This window comes from Staurois parvus, unplaced genomic scaffold (assembly GCF_062004578.1).
Source record: "Staurois parvus isolate SC_StPar_1 unplaced genomic scaffold, SC_StPar_1.0 ptg000543l, whole genome shotgun sequence".
In the NCBI taxonomy this organism is placed as follows: domain Eukaryota; kingdom Metazoa; phylum Chordata; class Amphibia; order Anura; family Ranidae; genus Staurois; species Staurois parvus.
The window spans coordinates 1,881,878-1,906,175 of NW_028318339.1; the positions used below are offsets into that span (position 1 = coordinate 1,881,878).

A 24,298-nucleotide genomic window follows, 5' to 3' on the forward strand; every position below is an offset into this window, starting at 1 on the left:
TATCAACATCACCTTTCTTTTCTGGGGTAGATGCAGCACTATTACCCATGGGTTTGGACTCATTATCCCTTCCTTCTGTGTTATCGCTTTGCCACTTATTAATATTATTATTTTTAAAATCAGTGAGATCTCTATTATATTTTATTTACTTTCTTTTTCTGTGTATCTTTATGAACTTCTTCCAATTTCTTTTTAATGGTGTTATTAAACTCTATATATTCAGTGGTCTCCCTAATAGTATTCAAAGAATTTTGTAAATCTTTAATCTTAAATCTTCCAATTTATCCATTTTTCTTTTTTTCCTCTTCAAAATGAGTAATTGTAGTTCACCTCCCCCTCTATTGAAAAATTCTAACCATTCATTGTTAGATTCCTGGTCATTCAAACCATCTTGTGGTGCTACCTCCCATCTCAACCTCCTGCTAATAATGCCCTCCTTCAAATATTTCTCTATGGTACAGATGTCCCACCATGCTTTCAACTGTTTTCTAAGGTGGTCACTTACAGAATATATAATCCCAAAGAAAGTCCACAAACTGAATCTCAAAGACTGTTTAATCGTAATAAAAGGTGCAGCATTTTGGAAAATTAAACTGTTACTGTATGTTGTTACATGTCAGAAATGTGTTAAAACAAATTTGAAAAGGTGGTTGGGGACCACTTTAATTACAGTGAAGAGCTAATTGTAATGCTTATGAAGTAGGAATAAAGCTGGCCATACACGTATAGATTTTTGTTCAAGAATTTTCATTTCAAGAATTTTTGTTTGGTTTTCTAATGATTCGTGGGGTGAAATCGATGTTCATTTCGACAGCAGTGATGGGAAATTTTGAAGGGGCAGGAAGGTAAAGTTTTCTTGATCAATCAAATTTTCTGCCAGTGTATGTGGTTATCGTTCAGAAATTACATTTGTTTTAAATTCAAATGTTAAAAGCAAAAGACAATTTTAGAACATTCGTCCATTCATTGAATGTTCAAAGAATTTTCATAAGACTTTCTTACGAATATTCTAATCGAAAATCCACACGTGTATGGCCAACTTTAGGCTTGATGCACACTGGGGCTTTTGTAAAAGCTTCACAAATGCACCTAAGCCGTGTTTTTACAAATGTGCTAAGACACATCAAGCGACTGGTCCTGTATTTCATTGTCCAGAATATTAATTTATTCTGGTCAGTGAAATGAAAAAACTCTAAAGCGCTATTTTTGGATTTTGATGCGTTCAATTTTGCCCTTAAACACCCCTTCCTCCAAATGCCTATGTGTGCATGGACACATAGGTTAACATAGAGGGGTGTTTAGGGGCAGAAATAAAATGTGAAATACCTGTAAAAAAGGTGCTTGCCAGTTGCAGTGTGCATTAGACCTGAACCATATGAATGAGTAATTCTTATGAAGATGGAGACAGTGACCAAGAAGTTTGCATGGCAATTACCTTTTTTTATGCTCCCTGTTTGGAGCCCTATGGTATGCTACAGGAGAGTCAAATGGCCTAGCAATGTCTTTACAGTAAAGGCCACTTCAGTTTTTGTTTTCTTCTACCGGTTTGATTTAAAATCATCTCGGTGTCAGTAATAAAAAATATTTGGCAACTCCATTTGATAAGTGATGTGTCAGTCCTGAAGTTTTCTGTTATACATTCTGTAGGCTGTCCACCATTCTTATAAGAAAAGGAATGGGGGGAGTTTTTTGCAGAGTCATGTGACCATAGGCTGCATTCTCGTTTAACCATACAAGAGAGATTTGGCTACAAAATACAGCACATAATATTAAATATTACATATTCCTTAGTGTAACTTAGCATATTTGCAGTGTTCCTTGGGCACCATTTATAGCTGTTTACTGATCAGTTTCAAGTGGTGCTGTGTGTGTCTTAATAGCATGGTGTTTTCTTTCATTTGATCCATATTCTAATGATTCATGGTTCTGAGTGAATGCAGCTTGTTTACAGTCATATAATTTTGTCTAGTCATTTCTACATTACTGCTGGGGGTTTGTGATATTTCCATACTAGCACTTTGATCTCATGCAATCTGATGTTTCTTTGCTGAAGTAATGTGCAGGGCCCTTATTGGACAGAGTGCCACTTGTGTGGTCCTTGGAAATATTCACTCTGGAATCTGTTTTCTGGTATAGTATTATATGATTTATGATGGGTAAAATGGCAGAATAAGCTAAACCTTCAAAGAGATAAAGAAAATGTGGTAATTAAAATTAATGAAGAGAACCGCTAGTAGCTGTGGTATGACTAGTCAGATTTCAGTTTTATTTCTCTAGCCAGCAGTAGACAAGTAATTGGGTTTCTATAGGTAACACCCAAATGTCCTGTTTAACCTCCCTGGCGGTATTCCCGAGTGTAGCTCGGGGTAAAGTTTCAGCACTACAAGCGGTAACCCCGAGCTACACTCAGGAATACCCTGCAGCGTTGCTCCGGGATCTCTTCTGCACTTACCTTGTGCTGCACTCCCATGATGTCCCCCCTGCAGCGTCCCTGGCCATGTCCTCTGGCCGATGCTGGCATCTGTCTTCCGGGTTCCATTCCCTGCAACGTCAGGACGTACGGGGACGGAACTGGTGGGAAATGTAAAAATATCAAAAAGTGACATTCACTAAATACACTACAATCACATAGTAAAACATTACTTTATCAAACCATTTCACATACATTTTGTCCCTAGTGCTTTGTCCTGTGCCCTGCCTGCATTTTTCTGCCTTGAAACTGAGAAATGTCCATGGCGTCCAAAAAGCGTCCCTTTTAGGTCGAAAGCGGTTTTAGACCAGCTAGAGAACGATAGTAAATTCGAACCACTTGCAGAATTGAGTGATGATTCGTGGGGAAATTCGTCATCAGACACTGAAAACGATTTTGCGACTTTGCTCAGTGATGTGCGAACTTGGCGCTCTATTTCAAATTTCAGTGTTTTTGGTTTGTCTTTATTATTGAATTAAATGTATTATTATTATTTTTTTATGATTATTTATTAAATTACAATTTATGATTTTGTGCTTCAAATTTTATCCTACCCAGGATTTTTACTAAACTCTTGTTCGGACAGATTTCGGTGAGTTATTCCTAAAAATTACAGGACTACAATAAAAAAACTACATATTTCCATGTAAAAAAATGTACCGCTTTGAGCACAGAAATACTGACATAATCAGACTGCTAGGGAGGCTACAGTAGTAATTTAAAGCCTTCTGATTTTGTTTTTTTTTGTTTGTTGTTTTTTAACAGCAACACATTGGACAGATACTTTTGCGCATAATAAGCAAATCCTCTTATAAACTACAGCACACCTACCATACTTTTTGTCATTTATCCCAGGACACAGTGTATCTTTAGCTCCATTACAAGAGTTATGCTGCCACCTTCAGGTAATTGGACACTGCCAAAAAAATGACAAGAAGTCCCCTGACATAATCCTTCCCAATTAGACAAGGCTTAAGTTTTTGGTTAATAGGTCTTAATATGTTATATCTTAGGTGATGGTCATGTAGCTATGTTTCTCAACAGTTTCGTCTTTTAATAGGATTCATTTTCCTCCCGCTTTTCTATACTTAGAGGAATGGTACCTTAGACCTTGCCAGAGCAAGATGGGTGGGGATAACCTGTAGAACCTGTTGACACTGCGCAATGAAATATTGCCCTGCAAACTGGTAGGGTGCTATACAGGTCCAGGGTAGTGATCCCCAGCTAGCCTGGGAATCTAGTCTCTGAAGGCCTCTGTGCCATTGCCTGCCATAATGAGTGAAGATTGGTCCCCCTAGGGAGTCCTGCATCATAGACTGGTGAGTGCCTTGGGTTAGTCCCTGCTGGTACCCACTACTAGTGACATCCCCCCTCCCCCGGCCCATTTCTCCAAGATAAGAAAGGAAAAACAGCTCTCTGAACTTTTTTAATTTTACTATTCATTGTTACTCTGCATAATGATTGGGAAATAATATGGTTTCATGAACCGTCCTGAGTACTACATCGCAGGAACGGAGCTTAGAAGCAGTCCAGAAGGCTCTGGGAGCCATCTTTATGCTAAGTGAGCAGCAATACAAGCTTGAAGGAAACAGGAGCAGTACCTTGGGGAACTACAGGTCACAGCAGACCGACGGCTTTTTGGACTGTAGGCCACAACAGAGTGTCCCTGGCAGGACTACAGATCTCAGCAGAGCACTCCTTGTGTGCTTACAGGTCACAGCAGAGCTTTCCTTGTCGGGCTACTGGTCTCAGCAGGACATACCTTGCAGGACTACGGGTCACGGCAAGTATTGAGTGGCCACACTACTTTTCCTTGTGGGGACGGGGCAGGCCATACCAATGGCAGAGAGGAGGGGATGTAGAGGATGAGGAGTCCCAAATACCTTCTTTAGGTAGGGAGGAACCTGAGTGCAGGCCCCCCATGCAATGTATCTTTGTGAGGTCAGTGTGTTCTATGCTGCTCTGATTCCTTATACCTATCTGGCATCTTCACTATTTCTGGGACTCCTTCCTCTAGTTCCTTTGTGTCAAGAGAGCAGTTCTCATCTGCTCTTGCTGGTACAGCAGATTTCTGGAATATTTGCCAGCTTGGTCAGCCTTGGTCACAAGTGGAAGTGCTCTCTTTTAATGGAAGAAGTAATTAACTAATTCTCAGTTTTTGCTTCCTGAGTCCTCCACTGCAAAGTTTACAGGATTTGGATCATGGCGTCTGCCACAACATCCTCAATCCTTTCCTGTACTTCCTCACTTGGAGGGTGTTTTGTGCTTAGACTGGGCTTATCCTGAAAGGTGTTCCTTCCACCAGAAATGTTTTCTCATGGAATTTAAGTTCACTTAATTTAAGCTCACAAAGAAATGGGGTATATCTTCAGTGGATCTGGCAGTTTATCTCAGAAAGACCCTCATGTGCCCAGTAGACAAGCTTACCAGAATTTTAAGATGCCTTTTACAGTTGCAAGAAAAAGTATGTGAACCCATTGGGATTACGTGGAGTTTTGCATGAATTGGACATAAAATGTGCTCTGAACGTCATCTAAGTCACAACAATAGAATAACACAGTCTGCTGAACATAATACTACACAAACATTAGATGTTGCCATGGTTTAATTGCACATAACATGTAAACATTCACAGTGCAGGGAGGAAAAAGTATGTGAGGCCCTAGCTTAATGACTTCTCCCAGAGCTAATTGGAGCCAGGAGTGAGCCAACCTTGACTCCAATCAGTGTGATGATATTGGATGTGTTGCTGACAGCTGTCCTGTCCTTAAAAACACACACCTGTTTTGGGTTTACTGGTTTCAACAAGCACTGTCTGATGTGAACCATGCCTTGCAGAAAAGAGCTCTCAGAAGACCTACGATCAAGAATTGTTGACTTGCATGAAGCTGGAAAGGGTTACAAAAGTATCTCCAAAAGCCTTGATGTTCATGTGTCCACGGTAAGACAGACTGTCTACAAATGGAGAAAGTTTAGCACTGTTGCTACTCTCCCTAGGCGTGGTGGTCCTGTAAAAATGACTGCAAGAGCACAGCGCAGAATGCTGCATGAGGTAAAGAAGAATCCCAGAGTGTCAGCTAAAGACCTACAGAAATCTCTGGCACATGCTAACATTTTTGTTGACACATCTACAATAAGGAAAACATTAAACAAGAATGGAGTACATGGGAGGACACCACGGAGGAAGCCATTGCTGTCTAAAAGGAATATTGCAGCACGTTTGAAGTTTGCAAAAGAGCACCTGGATGTTCCACAGCACTACTGGCAAAATATACTGTGGACAGATGAAACCAAGATTGAGTTGTTTGGGAAGAACACACAACACTATGTGTGGAGAAAAAAAGGCACAGCGCACCAACATCAAAACCTCATCCCCACTGTAAAACATGGCGGAGGGAGCATCATGGTTTGGGGCTGCTTTGCTGCCTCAGGGCCTGGACGGATTGTTGTCACTGATGGGAAAATGAATTCCAGAGTTTATCAAGACATTTTGCAGGAAAACATACGACCATCTGTCCACCAACTGAAGCTCCGCAGAGGATGGGTGATGCAACAGGAGAATGACCCAAAGCATACAAGTAATTCAACAAAACAATGGCTGCAACAGCACAGAATACGCCTTCTGGAGTGGCCCAGTCAGAGTCCTGACCTCAACCTGATTGAAATGCTGTGGCATGACCTTAAGAGAGCGATTCACTCCGGACATCCCAAGAATATTGCTACACTGAAACAGTTTTGTGAAGAGGAGTGGTCCAAAATTACTCCAGATCGTTGTGCAGGTCTGATCTGCAACTACAGGAAACGTTTGGTTGAGGTTATTGCTGCCAAAGGAGGGTCAACCAGTTATTAAGTCCAAAGGTTCACATACTTTTTCCTCCCTGCACTGTGAATGTTTACATGTTATGTGCAATTAAACCATGGCAACATCTAATGTTTGTGTAGTATTATCTTCAGCAGACTGTGTTCTTCTATTGTTGTGACTTAGATGACGTTCAGAGCACATTTTATGCCCAATTCATGCAAAACTCCACGTAATCCCAAGGGGTTCACATACTTTTTCTTGCAACTGTACATGCTGAGCTTCAGTTGGATACTCAACCTAAAAAGCCATTGCTGGATGCATCTCACAGATTGTAGTATTTGGTTGTTATGCCTGACACGGCTCTGTCCAGAACCTTTCTGCCTTGGGAAAAACTGTCTCTGCATCCTCATGTGAAGGCCCCAAGCTTCTGTGTCCAGTTGATGTTGTACTCTTCCAAGATAGAAGTGTCACAATAGTAGGAGTCACAATGTGTTTTGAAACCATATTGGGTCCTATTGGAACCAATTTGTTTTTTCACGTTTCTGTGTCACGTTTATGTGTGTCACAAATAGATCCCGACTGGATCAGATCACTTTGTATTTATCATTATATTTATTATTTTAAATTTATATGTCTTTATGTATGTTTATTCATATGTGATATATTGATTAGCGCTACACCAATTTATTTATACAATTTTGCATTCACACCTATAGGGTTTAGGTTTGGGTGTTAGCAGCTTATATGAGGTTTATCACTAATATATTAGAAGCGCAGGAGGATCACATTATCTGTATTTCCAACCTCGCTATGAATTTAGGGAAGCCCTTTTTTTTCCACTGTCATGGAAGGTTGTTCTCACGGAAGCCAGCCTGTCAGACTGAGGAGCAGGCCTGATCTCCCTGTCGGTGTAGGAGACTTATTTGTCAGAGGAATCTTGCTTTCTGATTAATATTCTGGAACTCAGGACAATTTGGTTGTCTCTTCAGCACTAGACTCTTCTACTGCAACCCAATGAGAACCTAGTCAGACAATGCCCTGGCTGTGGCCTACATCAATCATCAAGGTGACATCAGAAGTCATGCCACTCTAAAGGAAGTAAACTTGATCCTTTCTTGAGTGAACTTTATGTTTCAGCCTGTCCACCATTCACATCCCTGACATGGAAAATTGGTAGATGGGGTTTCTCAGTCATCAGCATCTAGATGTGGAGCAATGATCTTTTTACCTGGAGGTCTTTCAATCCCTTTGCCACGGTGGAGGAGACCAAATAAGTATCTGGCTTCCAGTCAAGGGGCCCTCATGCGTTGGCAGATCAGCCTGATATATGCCTTTTCTGCTCCTCCAGATTCTCCCTCGTCTATTTTGCAGGCTTGAAGAGACCATTTCAGTAATCCTCATCGCAACAAATTGGCTCAGGAGAATGTGATACTCTGGTTTCTGGCTTTAACATTATGGCTTTCAAATTTTGTTATCTCTACCCTCTTAAAGGCTAGGAATTTGGCTTCTAGCAAAGTTTACTATCACACCTAGAAGATCTGCTTTGCTTGGTGCAAGTCGGGGAACGTTTAGTCCTAGAAAGTACTCTGTGGAACATATTTTGTCCTTAATCCAGTCTGGTGTGGTCAAGATGTTGCCATTAAAGGCCAAATCTTGGCCTTGGCTGTTCTGTTTCAGAGACTGTTGGCCTCTCATTTTCTGTTTAGGGAGTAGCTTACATTTCTTCCTGTTTTGTTCTCCTGTGTCCACTTGGGTTTTCAGTCTGGTTCTCTCAGCTCTCCAGAAGCCACCTTTTGAACCTATTAAGGGTATTCCATTGTCTGACCTTGCTTGTAAGGTGATCTTTCTTGTAGCAATTTTCTCTGCAAGGAGAGTCTGCGTTTTAAAACAAAAATTCTGCAAGTAGCCTTTCTTTGTGTTATACAAAGACAAAGATGTCTTGATGAATAAGACCTCCTGAACACTGCCTTGCCTCCCACCTTAGTCCTGATATTGGCCTTATTTCCTGCTCTGAAACATCCCAGGGAAATTTCTCTTCACTTTCTGCACATGGTGCACACTGTTTGATATTACCTCTCTGCTTCAGCCGCTTTTAGGAAATCGGATTTCCTCTTTGTGGCCTCTGAAGGTTCTCACTAGGGTCTTTTTGCCTGTTGCTCAACCATTGCTAGGTGGATCAGACAAGTTGTAATTAGAACCTATAGTCTGATGTACAGAGTTCCTTCCTTCCCTGTTAAAGCACACTGCCAGATCTGTTAGTGTTCCTTGAGCTAGTCAGTATCAAACTTCTGTTTGTAAGATTTGCAAGGCAGCCAGATGGGCTTTTGTTCACAAGTTTAGGTTCTGCCAGGTGGATGTTCAAGCCTTCACTGAGGCCAGTTTTGAGCTAAAGCTTCTCTCTAAATCTGTATAGTTCTCGACCCATTTATTGTGTGGGCCTGATGGTGGTATTTGCTGTGTTGCCCACTACTCAGTTGAACTGCTTTTGGATGTTCTGTACTGTATGACTAGGAAAATAGGGTTTTTGACTGTTTTAAAATCTGTTTCCTGGAGTACAGGACACTGGACTGGGGATGCCATTGTAGCCTTCCTTTTTTGCAAGCATCCTGTCACATAGGCAAAATGTACAAATAACCTAGTTGTAATGATTAAAGAGGCCGTGTCCTGTACTGTGCTCCAGGAAATTGGTTTTACTAATTAGATCCAGTTTTACTTCTGTAAGCTCAAATGGTGCATCCAAATACAGTACTGTTTACAGTGTGATGTACAGAATCATAGCTATATTTTGTGTTTTCTTGTAAAGCTGTACAAAGGGATAACCTCATTTGTGTGCTTCTTCTCCCTTGCTGTCTAGGGCCTACCATAGCTTATTTATTGGACCTTGAAGGAACAAAAGCTGAGTGCATCACTTAATTCTCCCCTCGTGTAAAAATGTTCACTATATTAGACAAAGAAACTGGTTCAAATCATTAGAGACTTGCTTGTTTCCTAATACTTCCCTTTCCAATTCTGAATGCCCCTGTGCAGGTTATGACATCCACTGATTCAGTTACTTATGATAGATCAATTGATAAAAAATAAAATTTGGGTTTTTGGGGGTTTTTTTTAAGAAATGCATAACTGGATTAAATTTGGTTTGGATTTTGGCTTTAATTGTTTTCTATTGTCTTGTGTACAGGCTGCTCTGTATGGATGTGGCTGCTGGGCTGAAAACACTGGAGTTCACAACCCATATTCTACAGCTGTGAGTACTTCAGGTATTTACTGCTTCCATTTAATGATTACTTACTGCTACTTTTCTCAAGCGAGTGAGTAAAGAAGAACATGTGTGTGCCACATCGGCATTCTGTACACAGCTGTATCTGTCAGTGCTATTTCAACTCTGTTCTATTTATACCCCTTGTTTCTTTACTGTGCACAGTGCATTTGTAAGTGGCATCTGCTTTGAATCTTCCTATGTCCATATTTTTATCTTGTATCTTGATTTCTTTGTGTCTCTTAATCAAAACACACTTTATAGAGAAATCTTTACATAAATAAATGTACTGGCGTGCTTGTCTTTTAATGTTTTTCTTTGGCAAATCTTACAACTTTGGCACTTGATATGTTATATTTACCTGTAATGCTTGGTTTTCCAGGTGTTTTGGTTTGTCACCTCATTGGCCAATAAATTGGGTTATTTAAAAAATGGAAGTGGTAGTAGCTTTACATGTTTCAACAATGACAAATGTTCTTCTATCAAAGCCCCTAATAAAAAGTAGCAGTCCCTCTCTGTAGCTGCTCTTTGCAGCGTATTGACAATTTTTAACACAAACAAACTTTCAGTTTAAATCATCAAAGTCCACTCCTGGTGCGCTAAAAGAAAAGGCACTCAAAGTCTTACAGGCTAATTTCTTTAGTAAGCACCCACAGTCAGAATAGAAACAACTGCCATTGCCAGTACACTGCAGAGAATGACTCTTGTGGTCTGCAGAGGTCCAAAATACCCTCTGCCGAGTCAGACCTCTGGCTCTGCAGCCAGCAAAGCTCATTCTCCCTACTAAGTAGAGAGGTATAGATCTGACTCAGCAACAGGTGTATCGGACCTCTGCTGAGAGACCACTGCTTCCACAGAGAGAGCAAGGATCCTTTTCTACAGCATGCTGACAGGGGACACGTTTTTGTACACATTCATTAGCTGATTTCTAAAGAAAACAAACTGTAAGAGTATAAACAATATTTGTATTAGCTGTATGTCTTTTATACTTTATACCTTCAAAATCCTTACAGGGCCTGATCTGATGTAAAGAAGCATCTCCATAGCATGATCCATAATGTTAGGAATGGGGCAGTTCTTATCATGTAATCATAGAAATATGTGCAGCGCTGTTATAACAATTGTGCAAAAGGTGCTTGTTAAATGATAATATATTCCACCTCATACAAATATTTTAAAATGCAAATCACGCAGACAATATATCAAAATTACGCCATAGATACAATAAATAAAATATAAAGTGCAAAAAACGTATAAGACCACATATGGGTGATTATAGTGGTAAATATGTGAAAGTCCAAAGAATGAACTTGAGGATCATAGCAGATCTCAGCAAAGGTGTTCAACTTCTCTAGATCAGGAGTGACAGATGGTGTGACTAATAATAAGCAACTAGCGCACTCGCCAGATGTGTGCTATAAACACGCATTTGCGATCACTTTAGTCTCATCAGGTCAGCCAGATCATCTACTCCAGGGTATGGTCAGTTTCCTGTTCCCTTCAAGGTCCCTTGATTGGTATCACTGCATCAGGTCACCTCTAAAAATGAGTCGTTTTTTACCTCTGTTGTATGCACCTAATCTGGAAATAAAAATCCTTTGTTAAAAAGCAGTATCACGCTATGTGGCATCCTCTTTGGGATCTCTGTGAGTCTCATCACTCACAGAGCCTTTTTTAGATGTGACCTGATGCAGTGATACCAATCAAGGGACCTTGAAGGGAACAGGAAACTGACCATACCCTGGAGTAGATGATCTGGCTGACCTGATGAGACTAAAGTGATCTCAAATGCGTGTTTATAGCACACATCTGGCGAGTGCGCTAGTTGCTTATTATTAGTCACACCATCTGTCACTCCTGATCTAGAGAAGTTGAACACCTTTGCTGAGATCTGCTATGATCCTCAAGTTCATTCTTTGGACTTTCACATATTTACCACTATAATCACCCATATGTGGTCTTATACGTTTTTTGCACTTTATATTTTATTTATTGTATCTATGGCATAATTTTGATATATTGTCTGCGTGATTTGCATTTTAAAATATTTGTATGAGGTGGAATATATTATCATCATTTAACAAGCACCTTTTGCGCAATTGTTATAACAGCGCTGCACATATTTCTATGATTATTTGTTCTTATGGTTACTTTTTTGTGTCCTAGCAGCTGGAATTGTAAAAGTAGCGCTCGCATAACTCTGCCTTACATACCAGTTATTATCATGTGCTTACGCCAAAAAGGCTGATTTCAGAGTTTCTCAGATGTAGTTTAGCAAACTGTAGACAAAGTCGTGTGTTTTAGATTCAACAGCTTTCTTCTGTCACTCTCCTTCAAAGCTTTGACTTGTGAACTCTTCTGGGCAAGAATGGTTATGTCTCTCTTGTTGACCTCTCGCTAGTTTCCTTGCTCAGTTTTGGTGGGTAGGCAGTGCTTGGCATATATACAGTTGCGGTATACTCTTCATATCTGAAAGTGAAACCAAAGGGTGAAGGCTTACCTATCCGAATGGTCCCTCACAGGCATCTCCTCAGTGTCGGTCTTCAGGCCTCTTCATTGGCCAATGGGGGATGCACAGAGCTTGTCATCTCGGCACCCAGTCACCGGCCTAGCACTGTAAGCTTAGCTGCACATGTGCAGCTCAGTTTGCAGCACCAAAGAAGACAGCAAGCTGGCAGCTAGGGGCATTTTATTGCCGAAGAGACGTTGAAGGTCTCTAATGCAATAAAAGCCTGCCTGTTAGCTGTTTCTTACAACACAACTTCAGTTTCACTTTAATTATTGATTTACTGGTATTCTAAGGGATATTCAGCAACATGGAAATGTTTTTTGTGTATTATTCCCTTGACTTTGAATTACCTTATTGTGAAAGTTGTAGCATTTCTTTCTCCTTCTGATGTAGGATGTGCCATCGTACTTTTTACCAAAGTTAAACCTTTCAGATAAACATTTATTTATAAAAAATATATATAAATAAACAGCGCAAATATAGACCTCTATATCAAATCAATATACAAAGTGCAAACATATATAAAAAATTAAATAAATAGTGAAGTCCATCAAAATTAATAAACACAAAATTCAAAAATAGTTTGTGCAAACAGAAATTTTCAAATTCTTCTTCTATTATAAAGAAACTTCCACCTTCCACCCGTGAAAACCAACATCAAATGCACTCACCAGATTAAGGTGAATGAAACGCCTTTTAGGAATTTATGGGATCCTAAACCCTCTTTGGTATCCACTCTATAGGAATCCTCACCTCCAGCATAGACTCCACCATCCAACCAGGGAGAAAAAAACTCAGATAGTGTAATATTGCAAAACACCATTCATAAGTGAAATCAAGGATTAAGGCCACTCACATTATAATCGCTTTAAAAAGGCATATTTATTAAGACCAGCTTCTTTCCAGATGAACAGCAAATGCAAGGCAACCTCTCACAGAATCTCACATCACAGCTCCAGGTTACAAGTGTAACCTGGAGCTGTGATGTGAGATTCTGTGAGAGGTTGCCTTGCATTTGCTGTTCATCTGGAAAGAAGCTGGTCTTAATAAATATGCCTTTTTAAAGCGATTATAATGTGAGTGGCCTTAATCCTTGATTTCACTTATGAATGGTGTTTTGCAATATTACACTATCTGAGTTTTTTTCTCCCTGGTTGGATGGTGGAGTCTATGCTGGAGGTGAGGATTCCTATAGAGTGGATACCAAAGAGGGTTTAGGATCCCATAAATTCCTAAAAGGCGTTTCATTCACCTTAATCTGGTGAGTGCATTTGATGTTGGTTTTCACGGGTGGAAGGTGGAAGTTTCTTTATAATAGAAGAAGAATTTGAAAATTTCTGTTTGCACAAACTATTTTTGAATTTTGTGTTTATTAATTTTGATGGACTTCACTATTTATTTAATTTTTTATATATGTTTGCACTTTGTATATTGATTTGATATAGAGGTCTATATTTGCGCTGTTTATTTATATATATTTTTTACAATTTGTGTTGATCACATTGCACAGCAGCAGGATAGAACCTATAGTAGGGTGTTTCACTAGGCGCAGGAAGAGTTTTTAGTTAAACATTTATTTATACTACAGTCACTGGACACCACTTAACTTGCATACAGTGATCTTCATTCAACTTCTTATGTGCCTTACGTGAAAATATTTGGATCCATTAGTGATGATTTAGTGATTATTTCTGTGTTTTTATTGTAATTAATTTACATAACTTTACAGATATATTTTTTCACATTGCGTGAGAAATATTTGTTAAAGATTCTGTACCTTCTAGAAATCTCTCATAAATGAGCTGCCATGTGCAAGCTGAAGGAACAGTATAGCCAAGCCTTTTTTGGCTCTACTTCTCCTATGGATCACAGGAGCGCGGTTCATTCTGCACTCCTGTAACCTGTTTTCAGCCAACTGCAGGCTAAAGCTCTGAAAAGAGTGAAAGGAGTGACATGGTTTAGGGGAGTTGTCCATTAGGTGAACCTTTTTATTCCCCAAGCATGTAAACCTGGTGGCTTTTTAATCCATTCAATTAGCAGTTCTAACTGCACTTTCGTTTCCTAAAACATGCAGCCAAGACAGCAAATTTTTAGCAGCCAAACCCTCAATGTCTACACCACATCTTTACCTTTGTGCCCTGTACTCTGGGGAAAAAATCCTATTTCTATTAAGTAAAGAGAGACCATATAGGGAGCCAAGGAGACCCCACATGTATATAATGCAACAGCCTCCCTTACTGGTTTGTTAGAAATTCCAGAACACAGGTTAGTGTGAGGTGAGGGGGATAAATGTGTTCACAATATGGACGCCAGCATTTTCCCTTCACTCTTGTTATGAATGTGGCAGTTCAAACATGACTTTTTAGATGAGCTTCTTTATATTATTAAGGAAAATAAACACAAGAGCAAATATATCACATATTGCAACTTAGCAGTCCTTAGATGTGGTGGCTGCATTGCTTTGTCAGGCTAAGAACATCCTTATCAAATACAGAAAATATCTGTTGTTCTTTTCACTTCTTGTAAGCTGACCAGTAAGTAAAAGCAATGTTAGGGGGAGGTATGTAGATTACAGAAGAAAAATATCACCTATAATAAAGATGAAGAAAAGAAGACAGAGATCTAGCCTGAGTGGTAACCGTGTCTCCCTTTAAAAAGTGGAAGAGTGACTATAGCTACCTAGGCACAGGAAGTGTATTACCAGATGGTCATAAACGGTAAAAAAAAGCCTGAAAAAAGAAAACTAATGAATTAAGATAGGCTTTAAATATTTCTATTTCCTGTGACCTGCATGCATAATCAGTTGGATTGGAAACTCATCCATCTACCTGCCACAATTATGATAGGATGGGAAGGGATATTCTAACTCAAGTTCCTGACAAACTCTGAAGAACCTGCATGTGTCAAACCCTGCATCTCTCCAGTAAATCTACATTTTGTGGTGGATCCAGTTTTACCTCGTTTTTTTTTTTTGCTTATTGTCATGCATCATTCATTGCTTGACATTTGTAATTTGTCTGTTAGCAATCATTACTTAACCCTTGTCACATGCTTTTCACTTGATAAATATTTGAGTTTGAGGACTGATGATACCCTGCGTGAAGGTCTGTGATGACCCCATGCGTTTGTGAGTTTTTTCACTTCAGAATGAATAGTCACTTGCAAGGGGTATTCTTCACCAAGAACCTACAAAATGAAGAGAACACACTTTAACAAATGCTAGCTTGATGTTTGTGTGGCTTAACCATCTGCTTGCTAAGGGATCAGCCTATTGATTTGTGGTATTTAATTGGAGCTCTCTCTTTAAGGATTCTTTTAATTTTTTTGTGGCACTGATTTCTAGAGGATGTGGGTACTATCTTTAAATTAAGGCATCCAGCTTGAAATTGGAATGAAATCTGGATATGTAATTAAGCAATGTAAGAGAAGGTTAATGAAAAACTCCCATGTGGGATCTGCCTGTTCCTTAATAACCCTTCATCGTTGCTGGCTTTGCCATCACTTGAGTGATGGTTAAAGCTTCGAGAACAATTACAGAGTGTTCAGTGGTCTTTTTAAAGGCACCGATTTTATATTCAGGAAGTACAACCTCTTACAGAATTTCCTGTAATTATTATTTCTACATGTTGGCATAACATTCTCATTTCCTTTTGTGATGTTTGTTTGTAAATTGTAAAAATATACCTTAGCTTTTAGTTAGATTAATAGAATCTTTAGTAAACTAATGTATCATTGCTGTAGCAGCTGACCACAGTCTAGTTTACGTTTGTTGTATCACCACTTGCAGGACTTTCTAATGTGATTTTAGTCCTTGTACATCTTACAATTGTTGATTAGACAATAAGCTTGTTGGAAAGTGCATCCTTTTAATACATTTGTGTTTATTTGCTTCAAAGAACCCTGTTTTAACTGTGTGTTTTATATGTACCATTTTTCTAAATGTGTGCTCACCATATGCATTAATATGAACTGGTCTTATTGAAATAAATATATCTCTAAACATTAGTCACATTTTAGAAGGGATAGAAATTGTATTAAATCAATATGTTTTACACATATTGATAATCACATAAATGGTCAAATGTTAGCTTAATGCTGAAATTCAGGAAAATAGATAATGCAAGTTAAAAATATATAAGGTTGTTTCACCTGCTAACGTATTTGCATTTCTGTCTATCCATTCCTGGAATTTATACAAACAACAAATGAAAAAAAATGCACTATTCCTCTCAGTGATTTAAGGCATTATTTCCTCCTACTGACACAAATAATAAGACACCATTCTTTCCACCAATGCCAACAGTGGGGCAGAATTCCTCTCATTGATGACAACAGCGGGACCCTGTTCCTTTCACTGCCACCAATGATAGGCCATGCTTACTTCCATTGATAAAAACATTGGAACACTATTCCTACCTCTTACCCAAAACATAGCACTATTCCTTCCACTAATACCAGCAACAGGGCACTATTCCTTCCATTGGAGCACTATTCCTTGCACTGACACCAATAATGGGGCATAATTCCACTGATTCCAGTAATGGGGCACTATTCCTTCCACTGATGCCACAGGTGCTATGTATTTTTTACTCCCACTGACCACCAAGCCTGAGGCATTTTCCACTCCCACTGGCCCTCCGAAGTCTGAAAGACAGTAAGCTGACCCTTTGTTTAAAAGGTTTGGAGACCCCTGATATTAGCAAAAGTGTAAACATTTTCACTGATTTGGAATGCTGGGCTGTGCTGTGCAGGAGGTTTTGTTGGCCACCTCACTTAGTACACTTAGTTACATGACATACTCGGACTGTATGTATACTATGCAGTACATTACACACTCCAAACTAGAGATGTAAAATTTTGAAAAAATTGTGTGGAATAGATTTACAAATAAGTCATTTTGTCACACAGAATGTGAAATTTAGTGTATATAACAGTATTATGCTTGAAATAAAAGTACAGCTTATTCAGTAAATAGACTAAACTTGCTTTTAAAAATTTGTGATGATCCACAGGCAGCAAAAAGAGTGTTTCTGGATTGAGAACTCTGGAGGGAAAAATCTACGTTCACTTTCATTATAGTCCTCATTTAATTTCATGAAGTATTTTCTAATGTCTTTAGGACATATCTGGCATGCAAGGATGTGTTTGTCATCCTTGTAGCATTTGGGAAAGAATATTTCTTCTCACAATATTTGCAAAGTGCAGCTTTTCTTTCAGCAGAAATTGCACCGTGAAATTGTTTTCAAACTCAAGATGTTGGTCTCACCATCTTACTGTGAGGAGGAAAAGAAAAAACTATTTACTGACCAGACTATAGGTAAGCATTATGCTGTGATGGTGAAGAACTAGGAGCCATTTAAAGGTTATAAAGATAAACTAATTTGCCAAGAAATTTACCCTCTTACCTGTTAAGTAAGGCCTTAGAGGAGGACGGAAACTAACATCCTGTATCCCAACAATCACCCAACTGAAGGAGGTACAAGATGGAGCCCAGAAGCAAACTTAACTGAAGCCTTTCCCCCTCAGTGCCCCTACTTTCAGAAATGCATATTTCTCGTGTTTGAGAACTGCATTGAAAAGTAAAAAGTTGCTAGAATTGTATTCCAGGATTTGCTTGTCTTCAGATGAGAGAACCTCCAATAATTTAAGACTTTACATAAAGTCTCAGAAATCTTTATTTAAAGTGGAACTTTAGTCAGAAAATTAAGCCCTTCTAGATCAATTCAGGCTGGCCCCTTTTGCCGGTATAGCTATGTAAAACATTAAATGTACACCGTATGTGCAATTATTAAGCAAGTTTTATTTTTGAGGATTAATTTCATTATTGAACATCTACAGTGCTCTTGGTCAATCCAAAATGTAAATAACCTCAAACCTGAATATTTAAGAAAGTAAAATTGAGGTTTTAGCTTTCTTAGAAAAATATCTGTGTGTGCAAAATTATTGGACAACTATTAGTGTGCATAATTATTATGCAACTAAATGAAAAGCAAACATTTTCCCATTTCACTTGTTTATTTTCATCTGTTAAAGTGAGAATAATAAACAATTCAAAATTTACAAATAAACATTTCTGACATTTCAGAAAAAAATCAGTGACCAATATAGCCATCCTTTTTTTTTCATTAACAGTCATAAGCCTTCCATTCATGGAGTCTGTCAGTTTCTTGATCTGTTGATGATCAACTTTTTGTGCAGCAGCAACCACAACCTCCCAGACACTGTTCAGAGAGGTGTACTGTTTTTCTTTACTGTAAATATCTTGTTTCACCAACTGTCCTGAGGATTTACCCCCCTTCCTGACCAGGCCATTTCTTGCGTTGCGGCAACTGACAATTGTGCGGTCATGCAACGCTGCACCCAAATGAAATTTAGGTCCTTTTTGTTAAATAAATTGAGCTTTCTTTTGGTGGTATTTGATCACCTGTGCGGTTTTTATTTTTTGCGCCATGAAAAATTTACCTACAATTTCGAGAGAAATAAATATATTTTTGTCTACCGGGCACTTTCACCCCCTTCCTGCCCAGGCCAATTTTCAGCTTTCAGCGCTGTCGCAGTTTGAATGACAATTGCGTGGTCATGCAACACTGTACTCATGAAATTTATATAATTCTTTTGAGACATATAGAGCTTTCTTTTGGTGGTATTTAACCACCTCTGGGTTTTTTTTTATATTTTTGCTAAACCAACCAAAAACTGAAAATATTGAAAAAAAGTTTTGTTTCTTAGTTTCTGTTATAAAATTTTGTAAATAAGTAATTTGTTTCCTTCACTGATGTGCACTAATGAGGCTGCACTGATAGACGGCACTGATTAGGAGGCTGGTAGGTGGCATTGATGGGCATTCACAGGCATCGCTGATGGGCACTGAAAGACAGCACTCATATATGGCACTGTGACGGGCACTGATAGGTGGCACTGACTGGCACTGATAGGTGGCACTGACTGGCACTGATAGGTGGCACTGAAAGGCAGCTCAGATGGGCACTGATATGTGGCATTTATGGGCACTGACAGGTTTCATTGATGGACACTGATAGGTGACATTGATGGACACTGACAGGTGGCACTGATGGGACTACACTGATCATCAGGGCACTGATCATTAGTTCTCTGATGATCAGTGTACAACATGTCCCCTCTGAGGAATGCCGATTAATGGCTCTCCTCTCCTCTCCTCATGAGCTTTCAGCACGATAACCGATAACCGGCATTTCCTTATTTACATTCAATCAGCTGTGATTGGACACAGCTGATCACAAGCATTCAAGTTTATACAGCTTGGAGTTTGACAATAGGCATAAAAATAATGATTTGGTCAAAATACTCACTTGTCTAATTGTGCACACAATGTATGTGCCCACACTGTTTAAAATCTACTAATACACTGTCTCACCCCTCTCTGCACATGTTCAGTTGCCAAATTTGTAGAGACCAGTCTGCTGACAACCTAAAGATTTACTGCTGTTCAGGGGCTCTGGGCTTCAGCAAAATCGCAGCCTCCAGCAAAATAAATAGGAACAATGCTGGAGGCAATTTACAGCACACACTGATTTTGGTAGCATGATTATTAATGTGGAATGTATGTTCCTTACTAAAGAACATTATTTTTTATTAAGTTGTTATGGGTAAAGTTCCACTTTAAGGTCTACATGTTGTATAGTTTTAATACCATGTCATAGATAAACTATCATTGTAAAAGAAATCTACTCCTTTTTTTCCCCAGTTTTTCAGGAGAAAAAAATTAAAACACCTTTGAGAAAAGGGAAAAAAACGGTTTTTCCATGATTTTTCCAATTTTTTGCAGGCTTTCCCATCTGTACTCCAGACTGCCCCATTATGTACACTGTGCAGTGTTAGACATACCAGCCTGTTCATTCAGTGCGTGCTCCGTTCTGATACATACACCATACTGCTTTACAGCTGTGGCATCTTTAGACCGTTATCTGTACCACTGGAACTTTTTAACTCCACTCCATTCAATAAATGGGCACACTGTTGTTAGTAGGGAAGTAATACTATAATTGGTACGAGTTATAAGTAGGAAATGTGAAAAAGTTGATCTGTCTTTAAATTTAAATTGGAGCGTATAATGTTGTGTCATTGTATTATGTAGCAACTGTATTGATTCTATATTATTGTGCCCTGAGCCCTGCAGCAAATGGGAAATGTGTATTTTGTGAAGCCTAGCAGACCAAGCATAAACATTGAATGAATAAAGCTGGTAATGGGACGGTCTGTCTCCAGTGCTCATAAATGATAATGTTGTTTCAACGAAACACAAATATTGTTAGAGTATATGCCCAACCTTTTAGGTACAATTCTCAAATCTTTACTGAAATCATTTATTTTTATGAGGGTCACATCAGCCTTCTTAACACTTCAGAAATTCTAAAACCTAAAAATTCAGCCCTGACTTTTGAAGTTACACTTGTTTATTATTTGAAATATTTCAAAGTTTTAACTGTTGCTTCACATAGCGATCACAGTTCTTTTATGTTGTGACATAATTATTGCATTGCATGCTTGGTGGGATTTACATAATTTCACATAAAGTACAACTAAAGGCTGAGTGTAATCATATATTGATAATTAAACCTCTTACAATTGTAATCTTTAAATTAATCAGAGCTTTGGAATGTTTAACCCTGTTTAAGGAAGAAATTGGTGACCCTCACTATGTGCTTTCATAATACTGAACTTCCTCAGGAATGCAGTATGTACAGATCTAGTAGCCATACAAGCAAAAGCATGCAAAGAGGCCCAAAATCCAAGGAGCACCTTCAGGCCTTAACCTATGCATCTAATTTCTTGACTACCTATTACATTTTTGGAGGCCCTGGATGACCAGGACAGTGGAAACACCCAAAAATGACCACATTTTGGAACGCAAACACCCCAAGGTGTTTTCTAAGTGGCACGGGGAGTCTTTTGAAAATGTATTTTTTTTGCCACAAGTTTTTGTAAAATACGGAATAAATGTAATTAGTTGTTGATTTACTAAGATATTTCTCACATACAGCATTGGCATACTAAGAATTACATCCCAAAACACATTCTGCTACTCCTTCTGAGTATGGCAATACTACATGTGATACTTTCTCACTGTCTGGACTGATTATGTACGGGACATTGTATCTTGTGATCACAAATCAACCAATTGTATCAAAAACTATGTATTGTAATGGTCGCCTCTGTACGAGTGGTCAGGGAATATTGCTTAGTGTAGCATCACCTATAGCAGTCCTAGGTCCTATAAGCCAAGCATAGCCTAGTGGTACGTGGCTGCCCCCAGGAATGCCATGTTCACTAGCCAGGAAGTAAATGAGGCTAGAGTAAAGGAATAAAAAAAGTTTCTTTAGTTCCAGGAGTGCAGTTGTCCACCGGGGATGGCGGGACTGGTGCAGGAACATATTCGGATATGCAGATGGGTCAGTTCAGGTGCAGGCAGAGACATGGCCAGCATATGGGCAAAGGATTGGTCCAGGCAACAGGCAGAAATGTGGTCAATAAACAGACAAATCAGCAACATGGATAATAGCTAAACTGCTTGATCACAGATACTATAACTGGTGTAGCCATGATTAGAGATAATGTAACTGGTGTGGCGGTTATTAGGGATACTGTAACTGGTGTGGCGGTGATTAGGGATGCTGGAACTGGTGTCCCGATTATTAGGGATACTGTAACTGGTTTTATAAGCCCTTCATGTTCCCAGAGAGAAAAACTTTATATAAATATACAGTATTAATATTACAGTATAAGTTAAAAGAACAAAATGCTTTAAAGCCTCTCACTCTGCTGCTGTCCCTCCCTTTAGCAACCACTGTGAAAGATGCAATAGCAGAAGGAGTAGAGGGACAGAGCTTGGCATGGATGAGTGGTGAGACCCTTTTTCTTGCAAAAAGTAGGTGGAGTCTGTATAATATAAAATACCATTGTGCTGACCTTGCTTAAACACTTGTAATCAAGCAGAGGATTGGGAATTTCCATGTCATTGTTGTCACTCCATCAAAGGGAGTGGCTTGGCAACTGGTTTTCTGGTAGCATCAACATGTAAGTCAGAGCACACATAGCGATCATAGAGCTGTTCGTTCAACATGCTTTGCCACAAATTTTATTTTGTTGGGAGACTAGGATGTTGTTTGAGTATACAGCACAACAGAACAAGAACTGGGTAGCTGAGTGCGTAAGTACTTTAGGTTCCTTGCAACTTTGTTGCCTTGGGTTCAGTATCTACCAGGAACACAATCTGCATACAGTTTGTACAGTGGGGCAAAAAAGTATTTAGTCAGCCACCAATTGTGCAAGTTCTCCCACTTAAAAAGATGAGAGAGGCCTGTAATTGGCATCATAGGTAGACCTCAACTATGAGAGACAAAATGAGAAAAAAAAATCCAGACAATCACATTGGCTGATTTGGAAAGAATTTATTTGCAAATTATGGTGGAAAATAAGTATTTGGTCAATATCAAAAGTTCATCTCAATACTTTGTCATATATCCTTTGTTGGCAATGACAGAGGTCAAACGTTTCCTGTAAGTCTTCAAAAGGTTGGCACACACTGTTGCTGGTATGTTGGCCCATTCCTCCATGCAGATCTCCTCTAGAGCAGTGATGTTTTGGGGCTGTCGCTGGGCAACACGGACTTTCAACTCCCTCCAAAGGTTTTCTATGGGGTTGAGATCTGGAGACTGGCTATTCCACTCCAGGACCTTGAAATGCTTCTTACGAAGCCACTCCTTCGTTGCCCGGGCGGTATGTTTGGGATCATTGTCATGTTGGTATGTTTGGGATCATTGTCTATTGTACAGCGCTGAGCAAACCCTTTGGCGCTATATAAACTCGTAGTAATAATAATAATAATAATAATGTTGGAAGACTCAGCCACGTTTCATCTTCAATGCCCTTACTGATGGAAGGAGGTTTGCACTCAAAATCTCACGATACATGGCCCCATTCATTCTGTCCTGTACATGGATCAGTCGTCCTGGTCCCTTTGTGGAGAAACAACCCCAAAGCATGATGTTGCCACCCCCATGCTTCACAGTAGGTATGGTGTTCTTTGGATGCAACTCAGCATTGTCTCTCCTCCAAACACGGTGAGTTGTGTTTCTACCAAACAGTTCTATTTTGGTTTCATCTGACCATATGACATTCTCCCAATCCTCTTCTGGATCATCCAAATGCTCTCTAGCAAACTTCAGAGGGGCCCGGACATGTACTGGCTTAAGCAGGGGGACACGCTGGCACTGCAGGATCTGAGTCCCTGGCGGCGTAGTGTGTTACTGATGGTAGCCTTTGTTACGTTGGTCCCAGCTCTCTGCAGGTTTTTCACTAGGTCCCCCCGTGTGGTCCTGGGATTTTTGCTCACTGTTGTTGTGATCATTTTGACCCCACAGGGTGAGATCTTGCGTGGAGCCCCAGATCAAGGGAGATTATCAGTGGTCTTGTATGTCTTCCATTTTCTAATTATTGCTCCCACAGTTTATTTGTTCACACCAAGCTGCTTGCCTATTGCAGATTCAGTCTTCCCAGCCTGGTGCAGGTCTACAATTTTGTTTCTGGTGTCCTTCGACAGCTCTTTGGTCTTAACCATAGTGGAGTTTGGAGTGTGACTGTTTGAGGTTGTGGACAGGTGTCTTTTATACTGATAACAAGTTCAAACAGGTGCCATTGATACAGGTAATGAGTGCAGGACAGAGGAGCCTCTTAAAGAAGAAGGTACAGGTCTGTGAGAGCCAGAAATCTTGCTGGTTTGTAGGTGACCAAATACTTATTTTCCACCATAATTTGCAAATAAATTCTTTCCAAATCAGCCAATGTGATTGTCTGGATTTTTTTTCTCATTTTGTCTCTCATAGTTGAGGTCTACCTATGATGCCAATTACAGGCCTCTCTCATCTTTTTAAGTGGGAGAACTTGCACAATTGGTGGCTGACTAAATACTTTTTTGCCCCACTGTATATTATCCCTTTGTCTGTGTGGGTTTGTGAGTTTTCTCTTAAAGTGTTACTAATTCCAGGACTTTGCATTCACTATATTTGGTCTCCCACAGTACACAGAACATGGAATTGCAATTATTTTAGTAAATATAAACTGCTAAATATCTTTTCTCATCAGCAGTTATAGCAGTCTTGTGACTTCAGCAGAACACTGGTTAAAGCTTCTAGGAGGAGTATGATGGAAATCCCCTGACCTCTGTCTGGACAGTGCTGATTGGCCCTGTGCTGATCACATGCACTCTCCCAAGAAAAAAAA

General features: G+C 39.4%; 1 protein-coding gene across 2 annotated transcripts in view; it reads left to right on the plus strand.

Annotated features, from left to right (window-relative positions):
• The window catches only part of TASP1 (taspase 1), a 663,695-nt gene that overhangs the window by 552,766 nt on the left and 86,631 nt on the right, over positions 1-24,298 (plus strand). For both annotated transcript variants that reach the window (XM_089690787.1, XM_089690788.1), the window contains exon 11: positions 9,451-9,529. In XM_089690787.1, the coding sequence (XP_089546913.1) occupies positions 9,451-9,529 (79 nt within the window). The remainder of the gene's footprint in view (positions 1-9,450; positions 9,530-24,298) is intronic.